The sequence below is a fragment of the Lissotriton vulgaris genome, chromosome 4_1 (assembly GCF_964263255.1).
Source record: "Lissotriton vulgaris chromosome 4_1, aLisVul1.2, whole genome shotgun sequence".
Lineage (NCBI taxonomy): Eukaryota > Metazoa > Chordata > Amphibia > Caudata > Salamandridae > Lissotriton > Lissotriton vulgaris.
The window spans coordinates 2,023,668,402-2,023,684,350 of NC_141691.1; the positions used below are offsets into that span (position 1 = coordinate 2,023,668,402).

Here is a 15,949-nt window from a genome sequence, read left to right on the forward strand (position 1 = left end):
ATGATGTTGAGGTTGTGTTGGCGTGCGATGGCTGCGAGAGGGTTCATGTAGATGTTGAAGAGGGTGGTGCTGAGTGAGGATCTTTGCGGAACGCCGCAGATGACTTCGGTGTCCGAGGAGCTGAACGGGGGAAGGCGGACTCTCTGGGTTCTTCCGTCGAGGAACGAGATGATCCACTCCAGGGCCGCACCTTGGATTCCGGTGTTGCTGAGGCGCTGTATCAGGGTGCGGTGGCATACGGTGTTTAAGGCTGCTGAGAGGTCCAGGAGGATGAGGGCAGCAGTTTCTCTGTTGTCGAGCAGTGACCTGATGTTGTCGGTGGCTGCGATGAGGGCGGTCTCGGTGCTGTGGTTTGCTCGGAACCCAGACTGTGAGGGGTCGAGGGATCTGTTGGTCTCGAGGAAGGTGGAGAGTTGTCTGTTGACGGTCTTCTCAATTACTTTGGCTGGAAAGGGGAGGAGCGAGATGGGACGGAAGTTCTTGAGGTCCGTGGGGTCCGCGGTGGGTTTCTTCAGGAGGGCGCTCAGCTCGGCATATTTCCAGCTCTCCGGGAAGGTGGCGGATGCGAAGGAGCTGTTGATAATGTTCCGGAGTTAGGGTGCGATGATGGAGTCGGCTTTGTTGAAGATGTGGTGTGGGCAAGGGATGGTGTTCATCAGGCGGGTGGTGTCTTCAGTGCTGGCTGGGGTCCAGGTGCAGAGGGTGGTGGTGGGGGGCGTTGGTTCGGTGGTTGGGTCCGTGGTCTCCGCGCCGAAGCTGTTGTGTATAGCAGCGATCATGCAGTGGAAGAATGAGGCGAGTGAGTCGCAGAGGTCTTGCGAGGGTGTGATGTCGTTGTTGCAGGCGCTGGGGTTGGAGAGGTATTTGACGATGCTGAAGAGTTCCTTGCTGTTGTGGGTGTTGTTGTCCAGTTGTTCTTTGAATGTTGTCCTTTTGGTGGTGCGGATCAGCTGGTGGTGTTTTCGGGTGGCGTTCTTGAGGGCGGTCATGTGTTCTGCTGTCTGGTCATGGCGCCAGGCTTTCTCAAGGGTGCGGCAGGTTTTCTTGGAGTTTTTGAGTTAGTTGGTAAACCACAAGGCTTTTCTGCTGCCGGGTCTGCTGGGAGGATTCTTCAGTGGTGCGAGTTCATCGGAGCAGTTGATGAGCCACTTTGTGAGGTTGCGGGCTGCTTCGTTGGGGTTCGTCGTGTTGGTGGGCGGGTTCTGGCTGAGGGCGGTGGTGAGCTGGTCGGTGGTAATCTTGCTCCAATTTCTGCGGGGAACCTGTTGTGGATGGTGGTGGGTCGTGGTTCTCCTGAAGCTGAAGTGGACGCAGCTGTGGTCTGTCCAGTGTAGTCCGGTTGAGTGTCTGAAGGAGATGTGCTTGCTGGAGGAGAAAATGGGGTCGAGCATGTGGCCGGCGTAGTGGGTGGGGGTGTTCACCAGTTGCTCGAGTCCAAGGTTGGCGAGGTTCTCCAGCAGGGCAGCGGTGTTGCAGTCCTTGTTGTTCTCCAGGTGGAAGTTGAGGTCCCCTATGAGGATGAAGTCTGTGGAGGTGAGGGCGTGCTGACTGATGAAGTCGGCGATGGCTTCGCTGAATTGTGTGCGAGGTCCCGGGGGTCTGTAGATGAGGGCGCCTCTGAGGGTGGTCTTGGGGTCGGTGTGTATCTGGAAGTGTAGGTGCTCAGCGGCGGTGAGGGTGTCTTCATAGTTGGTCGTGATGCGGATCGTGTTCTTATGGACGATGGCGATGCGTCCTCCAGTTTGATTGACGCGGTCCCTCCGGATGATCTTGTAGCCCTCCGGGATGGCTATGGCGATGTCGGGGGCTGATGAGGCATTCATCCATGTTTCAGTGAGGAAGGCGACGTCTGGAGATGTTGAGTCGAGGAGGTTCCAGAGTTCGACAGCTTGCCTGTGGACGGAGAGGGTGTTGGGCAGGATGCACTTGAGGTGGTTGTTGCTGAGGCTCGGCCTGGGGGGAGCGGTGCAGGTTCGGAGGCAGGTGAATTGGCAGGCTTGGCAGGCGAAGGGTCCGTGGGTGCATTTCGGGGTGGCTCGGTAGCAGGCGGGGTTCCGGCCAGCGTTGAGTGCGTGGATGGTTGCGTCGTCATAGGTTCGTCGGGTGCACTGGCATCGATGAGGGCCAGGGGTTCTGGAGCTGGGCGCGGTCCAGGCGCAGACGAGCACAGACAGGCTTGCCTTTGGCGCGTCCCTCGGCGCGCCCGCTGCGTGTGAACGCTGCACGTAAGTGCGGACTCTGTCATAAGTGGAGAGTGGGAGGGAGGAGGGAGGGAGGAGCAGCTGGGAGACCGGAGCGGGGTGGCGAATGGGAAGGGGAGAGGACCTAAGAGAGAAGGGGGCAGGGCTGCAGGGGAGCAGCGGCAGGGAGCGGGGAGCGGGGTGCAACGGAAGAAATGCAGGAAAACGGCAGAAAAACAGGTCTCGCTCAAACAGGGTCACCACACGGGGGGCAAGAAAAACAACAGTCAGGGTCACCACATGGGGGAGAACGGCATAACTGGCACAGAGAAACAAAAGAAGGCACAGGGGTCACAACCTCAGGAGCGGCGGCGAGCGGTAGGAGCAGGGAGACCGGGTGAACTCAGGAGGAGCCATGCGGCGCGTGTAGCGACCGTCTCTGACGAGGTCAGGTCAGGTCACCGCTCCCCGTCGCGTGGAAGCACCTTAAGTGTCCAGTGGGAGGGAGGAGCAGCTGGGAGGCGGGAGCGGGGTGGCAAATGGGAAGGGGAGAGGACCTAATAGAGAAGGGGGCGGGCCGCAGGGAGCAGCGGCAGGAAACGGGGAGCGGGGTGCAATGGCGGAAAGGCGGAAAAACTGCAGAAAAACAGGACTCACTCAAACAGGGTCACCACACGGGGGCAAAAAAAACAATAGTCAGGGTCACCACACGGGGGAGAACGGCACAACTGGCACAGTGAAACAAAAGAAGGCACAGGGGTCACGACCTCAGGAGCGGCGGCCAGCGGTGGGAGCAGGGAGACCGGGTGAACTCAGGAGGAGCCACGCGGCGGGTGGAGCGACCGTCTCTGATGAGGTCAGGTCAGGTCTGTGGCCCAAATATTGATGACCATACATATTTATGCAAACTACAATGGAATTTGATGGAAATAACTGTTCCTATAATAATAAGGGGATATTTTAATGTTTTGCTCGACCCCCTGCTTGATAGATCAAATTGGAGCAAACATGTAGGGGTGCCTCGGGTCTTTCAGGCTTTAAATAACATGATACATGATCTGAAACTCTCAGATATGAAGAGAGCTAAGAAGGGAAGAATTATTGGTTTTACTTTCCATAGCAGAAAATATGGTAATTTCTCAAGAATAGATTATGTGTTGGCAGATAGATCTACCATGGATGCCATAACATCGATTAATGTGCATCCAAGCCATATAGCAGACCACTCAGCTGTTGCCTTTTCTTTAGTAGGAAGAAGCCATGTGCCAAGACCTAGGCGGACACATAAGAGGGCGATGTTGATGGACCCCGGGATTGCTGGAGAGCTTAAACGTGCATGTCTTGAGGACTTTGAATTAAATATAGGGTCTACTTCTCTTGACTTTGTATGGGACGCATTTAAGGCTTTTATGTGGGGCACCTTACCTGGTCTCATATGCACTAAGAATAGAGAGGAATCCAGAGTACTTAAAACACTGGAAGACAAAGTTGGTCAATTAAAGACAAAGCTCTCCTGGCTGAACCCGGGGAAGGTTGAGACAAAGTTACGAGCGCAGAGGCAGCTGGATGAGGCTCGTCAGGAATATAGGATGAAGCTAGACCAGAAGTGCAAAGCACAATGGTTTGCAAAATCAATGCAGAACTTTGAGTATGGGGAAAAATCAGGGGCGCTCTTAGCTTGGAAGGCTAGAGTGGACCGGTCTATAAATCATATAAATGAACTAATAATAAATGAAAATGGAGATACATCTAATATACCAGACGCTATGTAAGCCTGTTTACTCACCTTATTCTCTGAGCTATATTCGAAAGATATTTCCCAAACCTTGAGGCCCTAAAAATCTGGCTAAGGGAAAAATTATTACCTACTTTAACACCATATAGCTGCGATCTGCTTGACGCCCCAATAACTAGAGATGAGATTTGTTTAAGCCTCAGAAAAGGTAAGAGGAATAAGGCAGCAGGCACGGATGCGCTTCCGAATGAAGTATAAAAAACCCTTCAAGAGGAACTAATCCCGATAATGAAAACCCTGTTAAACTCAATCTACCCATCAGGGTGTCAAGTCCCTAGATTATGGAAAGAGGCTACTATTGTGCTTATCCTGAAAACGGCTAAAGACCCCTTTAGAGCAGACTCCTATAGAGCAATATCCCTGCTGAAAGCAGATTATAAGATCTTCATGAGCGTTTTGGCAGGGAGATTGTCTAAGATTATACCACAACTGATCCATCCAGATCAGAGAGAATTCATCCCCAAAACATATATTCAAAAACAGACCCAACAACTCATAGGCATTATAGATCTTGCATCTGAATGAGTCGAGCCCTTGGCCGTGGTAGCTCTGGACGCGGCTGAGGCATTTGACAGAGTGTGTTGGGCATATCTGTGGGAAGTGTTTAGAACTATAGGTTTTGGGTCTACATTTTTGCGCACATTAGAAAAATGCTACGAGGCTGCCATAGCCAGGATTTTGTTAAACAGGATCATGACTTCTAGTTTTAATATATTGAGAGGAACAAGACAGGGATTTCCCCTGTCTCCCTTACTGTTTGACTTATATATAGAGCCATTGGCTCAGGCGATAAGATTAGATACCTTCATAATTCCTTTCAAATCTCAGTATTATAGCAGCAAGTTTGCTCTGTATGAGGACGACCTGCTGTTATACACTGCAGACCCTGTTGTGGCAATACTAGAGGAGTTTGGATCTCTATCAGGTTATTTAGTTACTACATCTAAAACCGAGGTGATGTGCTGGACTAAACAGGACTATACAGGATTGGGAGGGGGATGTCAGCCAGGATTTTAAATACCTTGTTATCATTATTGTTAAAGAAATAGATAAGATCCCACAGATTAATCTAAAAAGGGTTGTAAAAGAAGTAGATTGACTGTTAGCAAGGTGAAAAAACCTTCCTCTTACCATCTATGGAAGGGTCAACCTAATTAAAATGGGTGTACTTTCCAAGCTTACCTGTTTGTTCACAGCCATCCCCTTTGGTTTTCCCAAGTCAGACATCAGTAAAACCACAGGAATATTGTAAGTTTTTTTATGGGTTTATAAAGGTGCGAGGTTGGCATGGAAGAAGCTAAGACGAAGGTTCATTAAAGGAGGTCTGGCTCTTCTCGATATCAACTGGTACTGTGTAGCTTTTCAGTTAAAAAACATTTGGATATTGCTTGGTAAGGCTGACGACTCAACCTGGGGGAGACGCCTGGGCGAAATGACGAGGCAGGAGGGTGAGGATGTTTTTTTTGTATAAATATGGGTCCCTAGGTATTTCAAAAAGATGCGCTTAAAAATACTGAAGTTTGCCCTCTATTTATAGCATAAAGTCACGAGCAGGTGGGGACTAAGGTATTATTCTGACTTTGCCCCAATTTGGGAATCTCCGGGGACCCTGTTAAGTCTGAAAGATAGCCTCAGTATACCAATTAGAAGGGCAGGCATTATGAAATGGTCAGACTTGATATCATCAGAGGGCGTTCACCCATGGGAGGTTTTAAGAGCGAAGATAGGGAATGATTTTTCTAAATACATCCAATTAACCTCTTGGTTCAAGTCAGAAAAGAAAGATACTGGCGGTGAATGGGAGATGAAGCTCTCTCTGCAAGATGTTAATCTTAAAAAGAAGGAGAGATCCAAGTTGTATGAGAAGCTCCTGGAGGCAGACGAGAAGGAGTGCCCACCACAGCACTCAGTTTGGAATGGGGTCTCCCTAGACTGTGATATAGAAGCAGTGTGGGAATACTCCCTTACCTTAAATCGCCTATATTGGTCACCGGCTAAGATAGCAAAGTTTGCCCCTCCCCCAAAGTGCCCTATGTGCTATTCTATAGGAGCCAAAGATTTGCATATATTCTTCGAATGTCCAAGGCTGAGAGCCTATTGGGGTGGAATCTAGAATGCTCTTGAGGGGATATTCGGTAGAGAAATAATCCTGACCTTGGCACTTGTTTATATGTACATATTATCATACATCGCCATGAAGAAGAACTGAAATAACTGCCACCTGCTGAGCATGATGATATACTTGTGGTCTCTGGGGGCATATTACCAAGCAATAGCGATAATTATCGCTATTGCTTGGTTAGAGACAAAAAGTTAAGGCTGAGCTGCGGCGATTTTTTTTTTTTTTTTTTTTTTTTACCTTAAATAAACCTTGGTATTACCAAGGTTTATCGCAAATGCGATAAAAATCGCCGCAATGCATGAATATCGCTGAAAAGTCAGCGATATTCATGCATTACCGAGCTAATGCTCTTAGCCATGTTATCCACCTTCCGTTGGATAACATGGCTAAGAACTGCTCAGGGCAGGTGTTAGCTTTTGGAGATATTCGAACTTAGCTCGAATATCTCCAAAAGTTGGTAATAGGAGATAGCGATGTTAGCGACTGTTTTCAGTCGCTAACATCTTGGCACGCCCACTTTGCATATCATTAGTGATAAATATCACTGACATGCAAAGTGGGGCCCAAGATGGTCGCTATCTCCTACTAGCTGTTGCTAACTGGTGTTAGTGACAGCTAGGTAATAGGGAGATATTTTTATCTCCACTTTCTTGGCTTTTAAAGCCAAAAAAGCGGAGATAAACCCCCTTGATAATATGCCCCTGGGTTCCTAAAGGCATAGTTTTTGACCTTATAACGACAGCCTTTGAGGCTACACTGTCCTGCCCTCCTTCATCTCTATCATAGAAAGGGGTTGCGGAGGAGATTTATGCTGTTTGCTAAAACATCTTGAAATTATACACAAATTCTTTGGTCTGGCCCTTTTTTGCCTTCATGATAAAGAATTCGGCTATTGTAGCCTATTTATATAGGCTGCATAACGTGTCTCTTTCTTAAGTGTCTTTGCAGGCCTACCTGAAGAAAGGCGAACGTCTACACTTAAGAAGATATATATTGAAAAAGTGCTTGGGAGTCCCGCACGTGGGCGGGACTATTAATTGCTTATCACTATAATGGAAATTCCCTTACAAAATCACTGGAGTTACAGTTCAGAAACTATTCCTTATGTAATGGGTACAAGTCCTTTATTACTTTATACTCAGTTCTCTGCTTAAAATCACTTGATGTACTGTAGGAAACATGCTTTGTTCTTAGTGCTGGTATTAGAGCAAACATTAAGGAAATGTGATCATATGAATATATTTTATAAGATATACAATCATGGCTTTAACCTTGTTGTTTTTTCTCTCCAGGTTCTGACGAAGACATGAACAACACCCCAAGTTAGTACCGTTCCCCTCTCTTAATAATTGCTTGAGTTTCTTATTGGGAAGCATGCATGCAGCTCCTTGCATCAAGTTATGGGGGCCATTTACATTAAATTTGTTTTTGGTTGATTTAATTACATGACTAACACATGTGTAAAGTAACTCTCTTGGGCCTAAAACCCTATGCTTACACCCTTTCCCACCTTGTCTCACTTCCAAACGCATGTTGTTCATGTCAGTGCCCTCAGTCAATACCCTTGTTTAGTGGGCACTACGGCTGTTGGGATGGGTTGTACTTGGGCATTATTCCTGAATGCTGCTCTTTTGTTGTGCCCCATGCGGTGCTGCAAAACCCATGTATATAATTGTTAATTTTTATAATACATTTGATTAATTTCAGACTCACACACAGTGAGAAAACAACCAAATGGTCAATGAGTAGCATCATGTTTTAATATAGTTGTTGTGTAAGCGTTATTTCGACAACTTGTTTAATAAAAGCTATAAAAAGCGCAATTATTGTAAACGAAAATATATAAAAGTAGACAGTTCATGCAGCAGCACCTGTAACAATAACATACAGACACATTATTAATTACGATTTACAGCTACAACTAAGGAGCAATATAAAATTCAGCAGATCAATGTTAAAAGAAAATTGGCACAACATTACAATGTTAACTCGTACTTAAAACGGTGTGAGAGGAAAGAGCATCACAGTATTGTCACACTTGGAATCTCCTTGGTTGAGCCTAGAACACAATGCCAAGCAGTCCTTTCAATTGCCTTTTCAACCCTCTCAGGACAGAGTTGCTGAGTAATTATATACAATAAAGTGCATGTGCTTAATAACTAAAGGAAACATGGATTACCATCCTATGAACCCTTGGGCATCTGTGTATAAAAGTCATCCTGCTAGATACTGTAATGTTCCTATCTGAGCCTTTCTCCTAATGATGCACATGTGGCTTAAAAACTTTGCCACTCCACAGGCAAAGAGTGGTCTACACTCCGAATTTTAAAATGCACAAAGCCTCCCAATGGTTACATGTGCCCAGTTGCTGGCAGGCCGGTTTTAGCCATTTGGACCTGGGTTTGGCATAAGCCTGGCAGACAAACATGACATGAGCAACGGACTCCACTGGGGCCTTTCAGCTTGGACAATCACTTGCAGTTAGGTCACGAGGATGCCAGTTAGCTGTTACCTCACAAACAGGGAGTGTGCCAAACCTAAAATGGATATATAACATCCTGTCTCGTGGGACATCAGTTATGTCTAGGTAGGGCTCCAGGTATGGGTTTGCTGTATTCTTGCTGATCCACCTATTCCCAATAATGTCCTTTGAGCCCTTATTTTCGGGGTAGAACTTGTTTGACCCATAGGGCTAGAAGTCCTAGTTCAGACATCAGCTCCTTAGCGTTTCTGATCCTGTCTACCTTATTGCTCGTGTCTAACCGGATAACCTCAGATAAGGCTTCTGCATAGGGTAGGTGCTCCTCGGTCTGCCTGATGCAAGCCCAGAAAAGCAGCTGGCGGAGCCTCATTATATCACAGATGGAGCGCAGGCCCATGTCATCTTAGTTAGGTGAGGCTGCCACAACATTGTGTTTGAAAGTCGGACACCAAGATAGCAATTTTTTATTGATGCGTTATCTGGACTATCAGAAAGACGATCCTTCAACAACTTTTCAGCTAAAGTCTGCCGAAGTCTGATGGTAATCTGATTGTAATACACCCTAGGCATTTAATTTCATCATTTTCCCTTTGGATGCAGTATATTCATGGAAATCTTAAGTAGGAGATTATAGTTAAGCTCCTTCTTATAATTGTTTTGAGTTTCCTGGGCCACCCTCGACCATGATATTACACCTCCATTAACTAGTCCACATCCCTGATTCACTCATATCAGGCAACATGCCCATTTTTAGAAGTGTCCCATTTAGCCACAGTTAGATCTTGGTTTATGAATAATGTCTGGTACTGGTATCTGGCAATGCCAGTTGTATCCCATTTCCCAAGGAATTTTAGGGCATATTCTTAACGACTTATCGCCGAGTTAGAGGCACTTAATTGCAGCCAAAGTGGTGATAAATATATCGCCCTATTCACAAGCTGGTGCCAACTGCCGATATCACCAGTTTTCCTATAATAGCAATAGCAGCCACAAAAAATATCGCCACAGATGACACTGGCAACTAACGCTACTGATATGCAGAGTAGGCGTTCTCGTGCAAAAGCCACGAAAATACCAATTTGCAACATTCTCAACGACCAGCCAGATCGGTGATAAGATCCCAAAACAGGCAATAAGGCACGTTAGCAGCAGGGATTTAACACCTGCTCTTACCTGCACCATAAAAGGGAGCCCAGCCCAAAGCCAGATCTGAAGAACAACAGATGCCATGGAGCTACTGATCATGCAGCTCGGACATCCAAGATGGCATAAACACCCACCGCCACCACCCCCAGGACTGCCGCCCCCTCTCTGCTCACCTGCTGCCACCGGTGTGTCCCCAACCACGTGCTGGTATACACTGCAGTCCACCTGGTCCCTTATCTGAAACAGAGTCCAGACTAATAAATGGCAGAGTTCATATATTTGCACACGCCATCATCGCTTGCCCGTCCCTGTGTACCAAGGCCTCACTGCTCACTTGCTTCCATCGGCGTGTCTCCAAGAGGGCCTACCACGTGCCAGTGCAAGCTTCAAGCCCGGGGCCCATGACCTTGGCAACCTCCACATCATGCAGCCCGGCATCGCAAGCCACCAGGTCAGACACGTGAGTCTGGGTCTTGATTTTGCAATGGCAGAGATCATATCAGTGCACACAGCATCATTGCAGGATGCACACCCGGTCAGCTCTTTAGATGCCACTAACTCTGTGAACCGCAAGGCAACCACACATGGCGGTGGGCCCGTGATGCCCGCTGGCTCAGGCCTAAACTGCTGTCCAGCAGGGCTCACATGAATCTTTTCCAGTCCGGACCGCCAGGATGGCGCATCATCACAGGCTGCACACCTGCTCAGTACTTAAGGTTCCCCTACCTTAGTGCACCGAAAGTCACCGTCCCGTGGCGGTAGGCCCGTGCCGGCAGCAGTGTATCCGGTGCCATCAAGTCTGTGCAACGCAAGTCAAGGACCCTCTATGATTGAGTATTGTGGTGCAGACGCCATCATGTCACCTCCAGCAGTGGGGAATGTGTTGTGGTAGTGCCCTAGGCCCTCATGCATAAATAATAATCACACGGTGACGCATGTGCTGGATGGATGTGGTGTGGGTGTAAACCAGCCATGAGGGAGGGCTGTGGCATGCTGATAACTTGCCCTGTGATCAGCAGATCACTACGGGAAAGACTTGGGACATGTAGCGTTGTCGTCCGCCCCTTTAAGCGTAAGCTGAGTGGGTTAGCCAGTCCAGCAAGGGGTGTGAACAATGACCCCGGGCTCTGGGAGTGGTTCTGTCCTGGGCTGGACAAGAAAGTAACTAATGCGTGTGTCTCTGTTGTAGTGTCGGCGCCACCCGGACCACAATCTGTAATGTTGAACCCTATGACTCAAGTCCCACACATGAGCAACATGGATGTAAAGGGGAATCACTGACCCTACATTCATCCGTACTTCCACACTTGAATGATCATAGACAGGACACATCTGTGTGAAAATTAATGTTTAATGCACATTCAGTGGAGTGTTGTAGCTGAAGCAGTACAGGGCAATGCAAACCCCACTTTACATTGCTAGCCCATGGAGGGCCAGCCATAAACCTTCAGGGAATGACAAGTTCATTGGAAGAGGAAGAGTCCAGTCCTCAGTCTGATTGCTGTCTCATTGGTAACCCAACAGAATATGACAGTCCATGTCGAGGTCCAAGGTGAGTGTCGCAGAGTGTATCGGGGGACAGTGGAAGGTGATGATGCAGAGTGCAGAACCAAGCGGAAACAGGCAATGTGGTGGAGATGAATGCTACTGCGTCTTTCTTACCACTAAGGCAGAATCATCAGCATCTTCGTCCTCTGCTGTTTCATGTGCCTCACATCTGGGTGGTGGTGTTCAGCCCCCAGCACTGTGTGGCAGTGACAGCTCAGGGGATGGAGGTAGAGTGTCTGCCGCACTGTGTGGCACTGACACTTCCGGGGGCAGAGATGTGGTTGGTGTTAGCAGCAGCATCCATCCCCGCCAGGCCTTGTGGCAGCAATACCATGAGGAGGGTCTGCCGGGCATTGAGGAACCCAGCTACCTCTTACTGGTGCGCAGCCGTGGCAGCCGCTCGGTCCGCCTGCGTCCACTCCATGTTCTCCATGATCTTCCACATGCGTCCCAACTCCCGGGTGACATCGCAGGAGCCACTCTGACTAGACAGTTGTTCTTGTCTCAGAGTCAGGACTCCAGCGATGTCAGCTATGGATCTTTGGAGAGCATGGAGCGGACTGTGGGTGTCCGTTAGAGACTGTGAGTGGTCCCTGATGGGATTTAAACACCCACGTATGGCAACTACTTTGGCTGCCATGAGGTCGAACCCCAACCGCACCTGTTCATCCATCTTCTCATGGCATCCCAACACACAACGTTGGAAGGCCATGTGTTGTTCATGGGGGTCCTGGGAGGCAGCCATGGTGGTGGGTGCTGCCTGCTGTGTGGTCAGTGCAAGGAATGGGGTCTCCTCGATGCAGCTGGACTGCCCTGCTCCTGGAGGTGGGTTGACCAGCTGTCAATGAACTCTTGAAGGACGTCTGTGTCGTAGGTGTGGAGGTCCTCTTCATCATCAGAGAAGAGAGTTTTGGTCTCCTCTGCAGGAGGTGTTGGTTTTCCCTCTGCAATGTGAAGGGGAGATGCAGTTTAACATTGGGTTCATATGTATGTTGATGCATTATACATGTTTAAATATAGACTGCATGATATGGAACATTGTGACTGTTTGGGAGGAGCTGCCTATTTGATGCGGGACAGTGGATGTTTCAATGACATCACGGATGTGTGTTTGTACTTCTACATTATCAACTCACATTTCCCTGCTATGCCAAGTGGGATTGGCCAATTTCTACACACAAGCGGTACCAGTTGTGTCCTCCGTTCTATTGTGGACGTGTTGCGGTTTGTACCACATTGTTGTCAATGTTGATAGGTTCTGCATGTTATGTGTGTGTGCTGCATTTTGGGAGAGTCGCCCCTGCAGCTCTCATTTTGCTTCCCCTTATCCCTTTCATGCGGTGGGCCTTTGACTTCTGTTCTTATACAGTGCTGAGATGCTGCATTCTTGGGTACATTGGTCTCTTCGTGGAAGTTGGGGGTCTGGGGCAAGGTTTGTCCGCAGATGTGTTGTTGACGTCAGGGGCTGTTTGTGCACGTGGATGTGTCACAGTGTTACCTGCTCCTTTACAGAGATGGAACCACACTCAGCCTCCTCAGTGTAGTGGCGTGCAATATTTCGTGTTATATTGACTGCAGCAATGCTAGTCGTCATGCAGTGTCACTTGCATTATCGGTGTTGTTCACAGACACTCCGCTTTGCTGGGTTTAACACATGTTCATGGGTTGATTGTGAGATTGGTGGTGTGTGGTAAGGGCCCCCTCTGGGCACATTGTCGACGGGGGCCTACTTGCTGTTTCTAGGTGTGCTATAGTGTGCCAAGGGGATCAGAGTCATGCTCAAGAGTCATTGTGGGTGTGCATTGTGCTATACTTAATTGTGCATGTGTGCCATTGTACCCATCTCCTCCGTATCCCAAGTCCCTGGTCGTTACTCACCCTGTTGCTGCTGTGTCAGTTCATGTTGAGCAGTATCCGGTATTCCAACTCCTGCCACCGTCTCCACACTGATGACTGTGGACACCATTTCGTCCATCTCATCCAGCTCATCCTGTGGCACTGGACTCCCACCTCCAGCCTGGATTGCTGCCTTTTGGTTGTTGGAGAGTTTCTGCTTGGTTTTGCGCTTCACATCATTCCAGTGTCTCTTGACCTCTTCCATTGTCCGACTGCATTCACCTTGTCTACAATGGACTTCCATATTCCATTTTTTGTTGCCAATGACACAGTGGAGGTGACGAACAGTAGTTGATGGTGTTCTATCACCACCGTTATCAGGATCCAGTTTTCCTGCGGACTGAACTGCGTCTTCCTCTTCTTGTCCTTGCCCTTCCCTGACCCCGAGGTCCCGGCCTAGGCCTCCGGGGGGCTTGTGGGGTTCTGGTTGTCCTCTGTACTTGCTCTGGCTACCTCCATTGTTCTTCGTAGTTGTTTTGCTTTTGTTTGTATTTTTTTCTACTTTTGTAGTGATTTTTCCCGCCTGACATGTGGGAATTGCAGGCCTGGCTCAGCTTATCACAGATTTATTTATCGCGGTTGGGCCCATCACATTGGGGTTTAGATTTTTATTGCTGTCCCAGTGACTTTATCACAGGCATTTGATGCGTTCTCGGGAGACTCTTGCATATTACTGCTGTGTTGTGAATAGGACATTAACACAGAGTTATTTTCCCGCGATAGATGGCGATATGAAACATTGCGTTAACTGATTTTGGCTAGGATTATCGCTCGTTCTTGAGAATATCTCCCATAGTCTATAACCTCATTTTTATAGCCAATTAGCCCACTAAATCTAGTTCTTTGTATATCTTCCCCTTCTAGTTTCCAATTCAGGAGCATTCACACAGTTTAGGGAAGAAGGTGCCTCACCACCCACACTCCAGGAGGGTTTGTCATTGCAAGACAATTATACTCTGTGTAGAATCTTTAGCTGAATAAGTCTTAAACTAGCTTAAATCAATTCCTCCTGTAGGACTCTCAGCCCCTCATCCCATGTCCCCTTTTCTAATGTACTGACATCCCAACCCATCCATTTCTCAGTTGTGTCAGATCATTGATTGTATTGTTCATTAATGAACTATAAAACCAGGATACCATCTTTTGGCACATGTTTGGCTCCAATATTCTACATTCTAGGACAAGTGTTTCGTCATCTCTCTATACACACTAATTTCCACATTTAAGGTGTAGATATCTAATTATATATGACCATTGACTGTCATATTCTTTTTAAGTTGTGTAAATGACACTATGCCATCAGCACCTCAAATGGCACTTAGAGTTGATATCCTGATTCGTCCCAGTCCTTAAATCTAGTCAGTTTGTTTACATCTTTCAGTCTCCCTACTGTGTGCTGTTCGTGTTTCCATAGTAACGTTCTACATTCTACATGTGTTTATCCAATATGTGCTGCACTTCTAGATGGTGTTTCGGTTTTGCTGGAACAGTGACTGCTGATCCCTCTGATTACCTGGATGCTATTCTGGTGGTGGGCTTCCTTATTGGAAATGAACAATGTTTCTTGAACTATTCACCACTTGGAGTTGAGACTATATGTTACAATTTGGAATTAGCTGGCTTAAGGAGCCCACTGACAGACACTGCCAACCGGAAGGTCACTTTTGACATGGCAGACCCAGCAATATTTCAATTTGAATTGCGGCCTTGTTTGTGGACTCAGCAGAGTTGACTACTGTCACAAATCTGGTCTAAGCTCTGGTGAGCATCCTCGCTTTGGCATATTAAAGCTGAAGTGCTTAATTTTTGCACTTTAAAGGGCACACTCGTCTCAGTCAGTTTCACGCCCAAGCTTACACTGCTAGAGAGGGTCTTGCACCGATCACTCTACCACTTCACTGTATTCACAGTGTCCTCTAGGGGGCCTCACATGAACCTTTTGCATTTAAGTGCTCATTGCTGGAAGCTGGTGTTTTCCCTCTGCGTGCTCTCTGCCTAAATCTTGCCTCTTCCCATGAAGCAATGGAACAGTGTGTCCCGTCACACACTAGCTGACATGTTTATTTGTGACAGTTTATATTCTATTTCATACACTTCATGTGGATACATGTTGTGGCCATTTATGTTTGGTACATCTTTAGTGTTTAATTCTAGGGACAGCCTTGTTATACATTTTTTTAATTATATAGTATTGGACATTTTTCTTGTGAATACTACTGACACTATCTCTCCTTGTTTTTGCCCTCCTGGCAATTTTTTCAATTTAGTTTATATAAAGCGGATTTCATTTAAAAACCAGAGGCTACCAGTATGCATAACATCTTTTAATGCCACTCCTACATCCTTTTTAAAGAACTTCCAAATAATTACACCAATCCAGAACTAGAACACTGCAGTCTATAAGGAGACCCATCACAGAACACTCTTCCTCTTTTAAATGCTGCTCTTGGACATTTTTACTTTGATTGCCTGATTTGAATGTATTTAAACTTTTATAATATATGATAATATTGCATCTTCTTAGGGTTTGCAGTTATAGCTTTTGTGTGAAAGGATTTAGGTTTGTATGTTGGACGCTGTCATAAATTGTTGTAAGGAATTGGGAATTTATTTTGATGCCTTGTATTTCTGTGTAGGCTATCTGAAAGAGACACGTTAGTGATAGATCCCTTACCTTAGAATATCCCCAGGCGTCAGACTGGATCCGGAAAGTTTTTCATCAGCACTACCCCTGCATGTTGGTAGGTGGCGTCTGAGCAGCTCCGCGTCCGTCGTTGGCA

At 47.3% G+C, this 15,949-nt stretch overlaps 1 protein-coding gene across 1 annotated transcript in view; it reads left to right on the plus strand.

The window, feature by feature from the left end:
* LOC147724906 (uncharacterized) overlaps window positions 1-15,949 on the plus strand; it is a 1,184,129-nt gene that overhangs the window by 650,544 nt on the left and 517,636 nt on the right. The window contains exon 12 of the mRNA XM_086918126.1: window positions 7,390-7,419. Within this exon, the coding sequence (XP_086774252.1) occupies window positions 7,390-7,419 (30 nt within the window). The remainder of the gene's footprint in view (window positions 1-7,389; window positions 7,420-15,949) is intronic.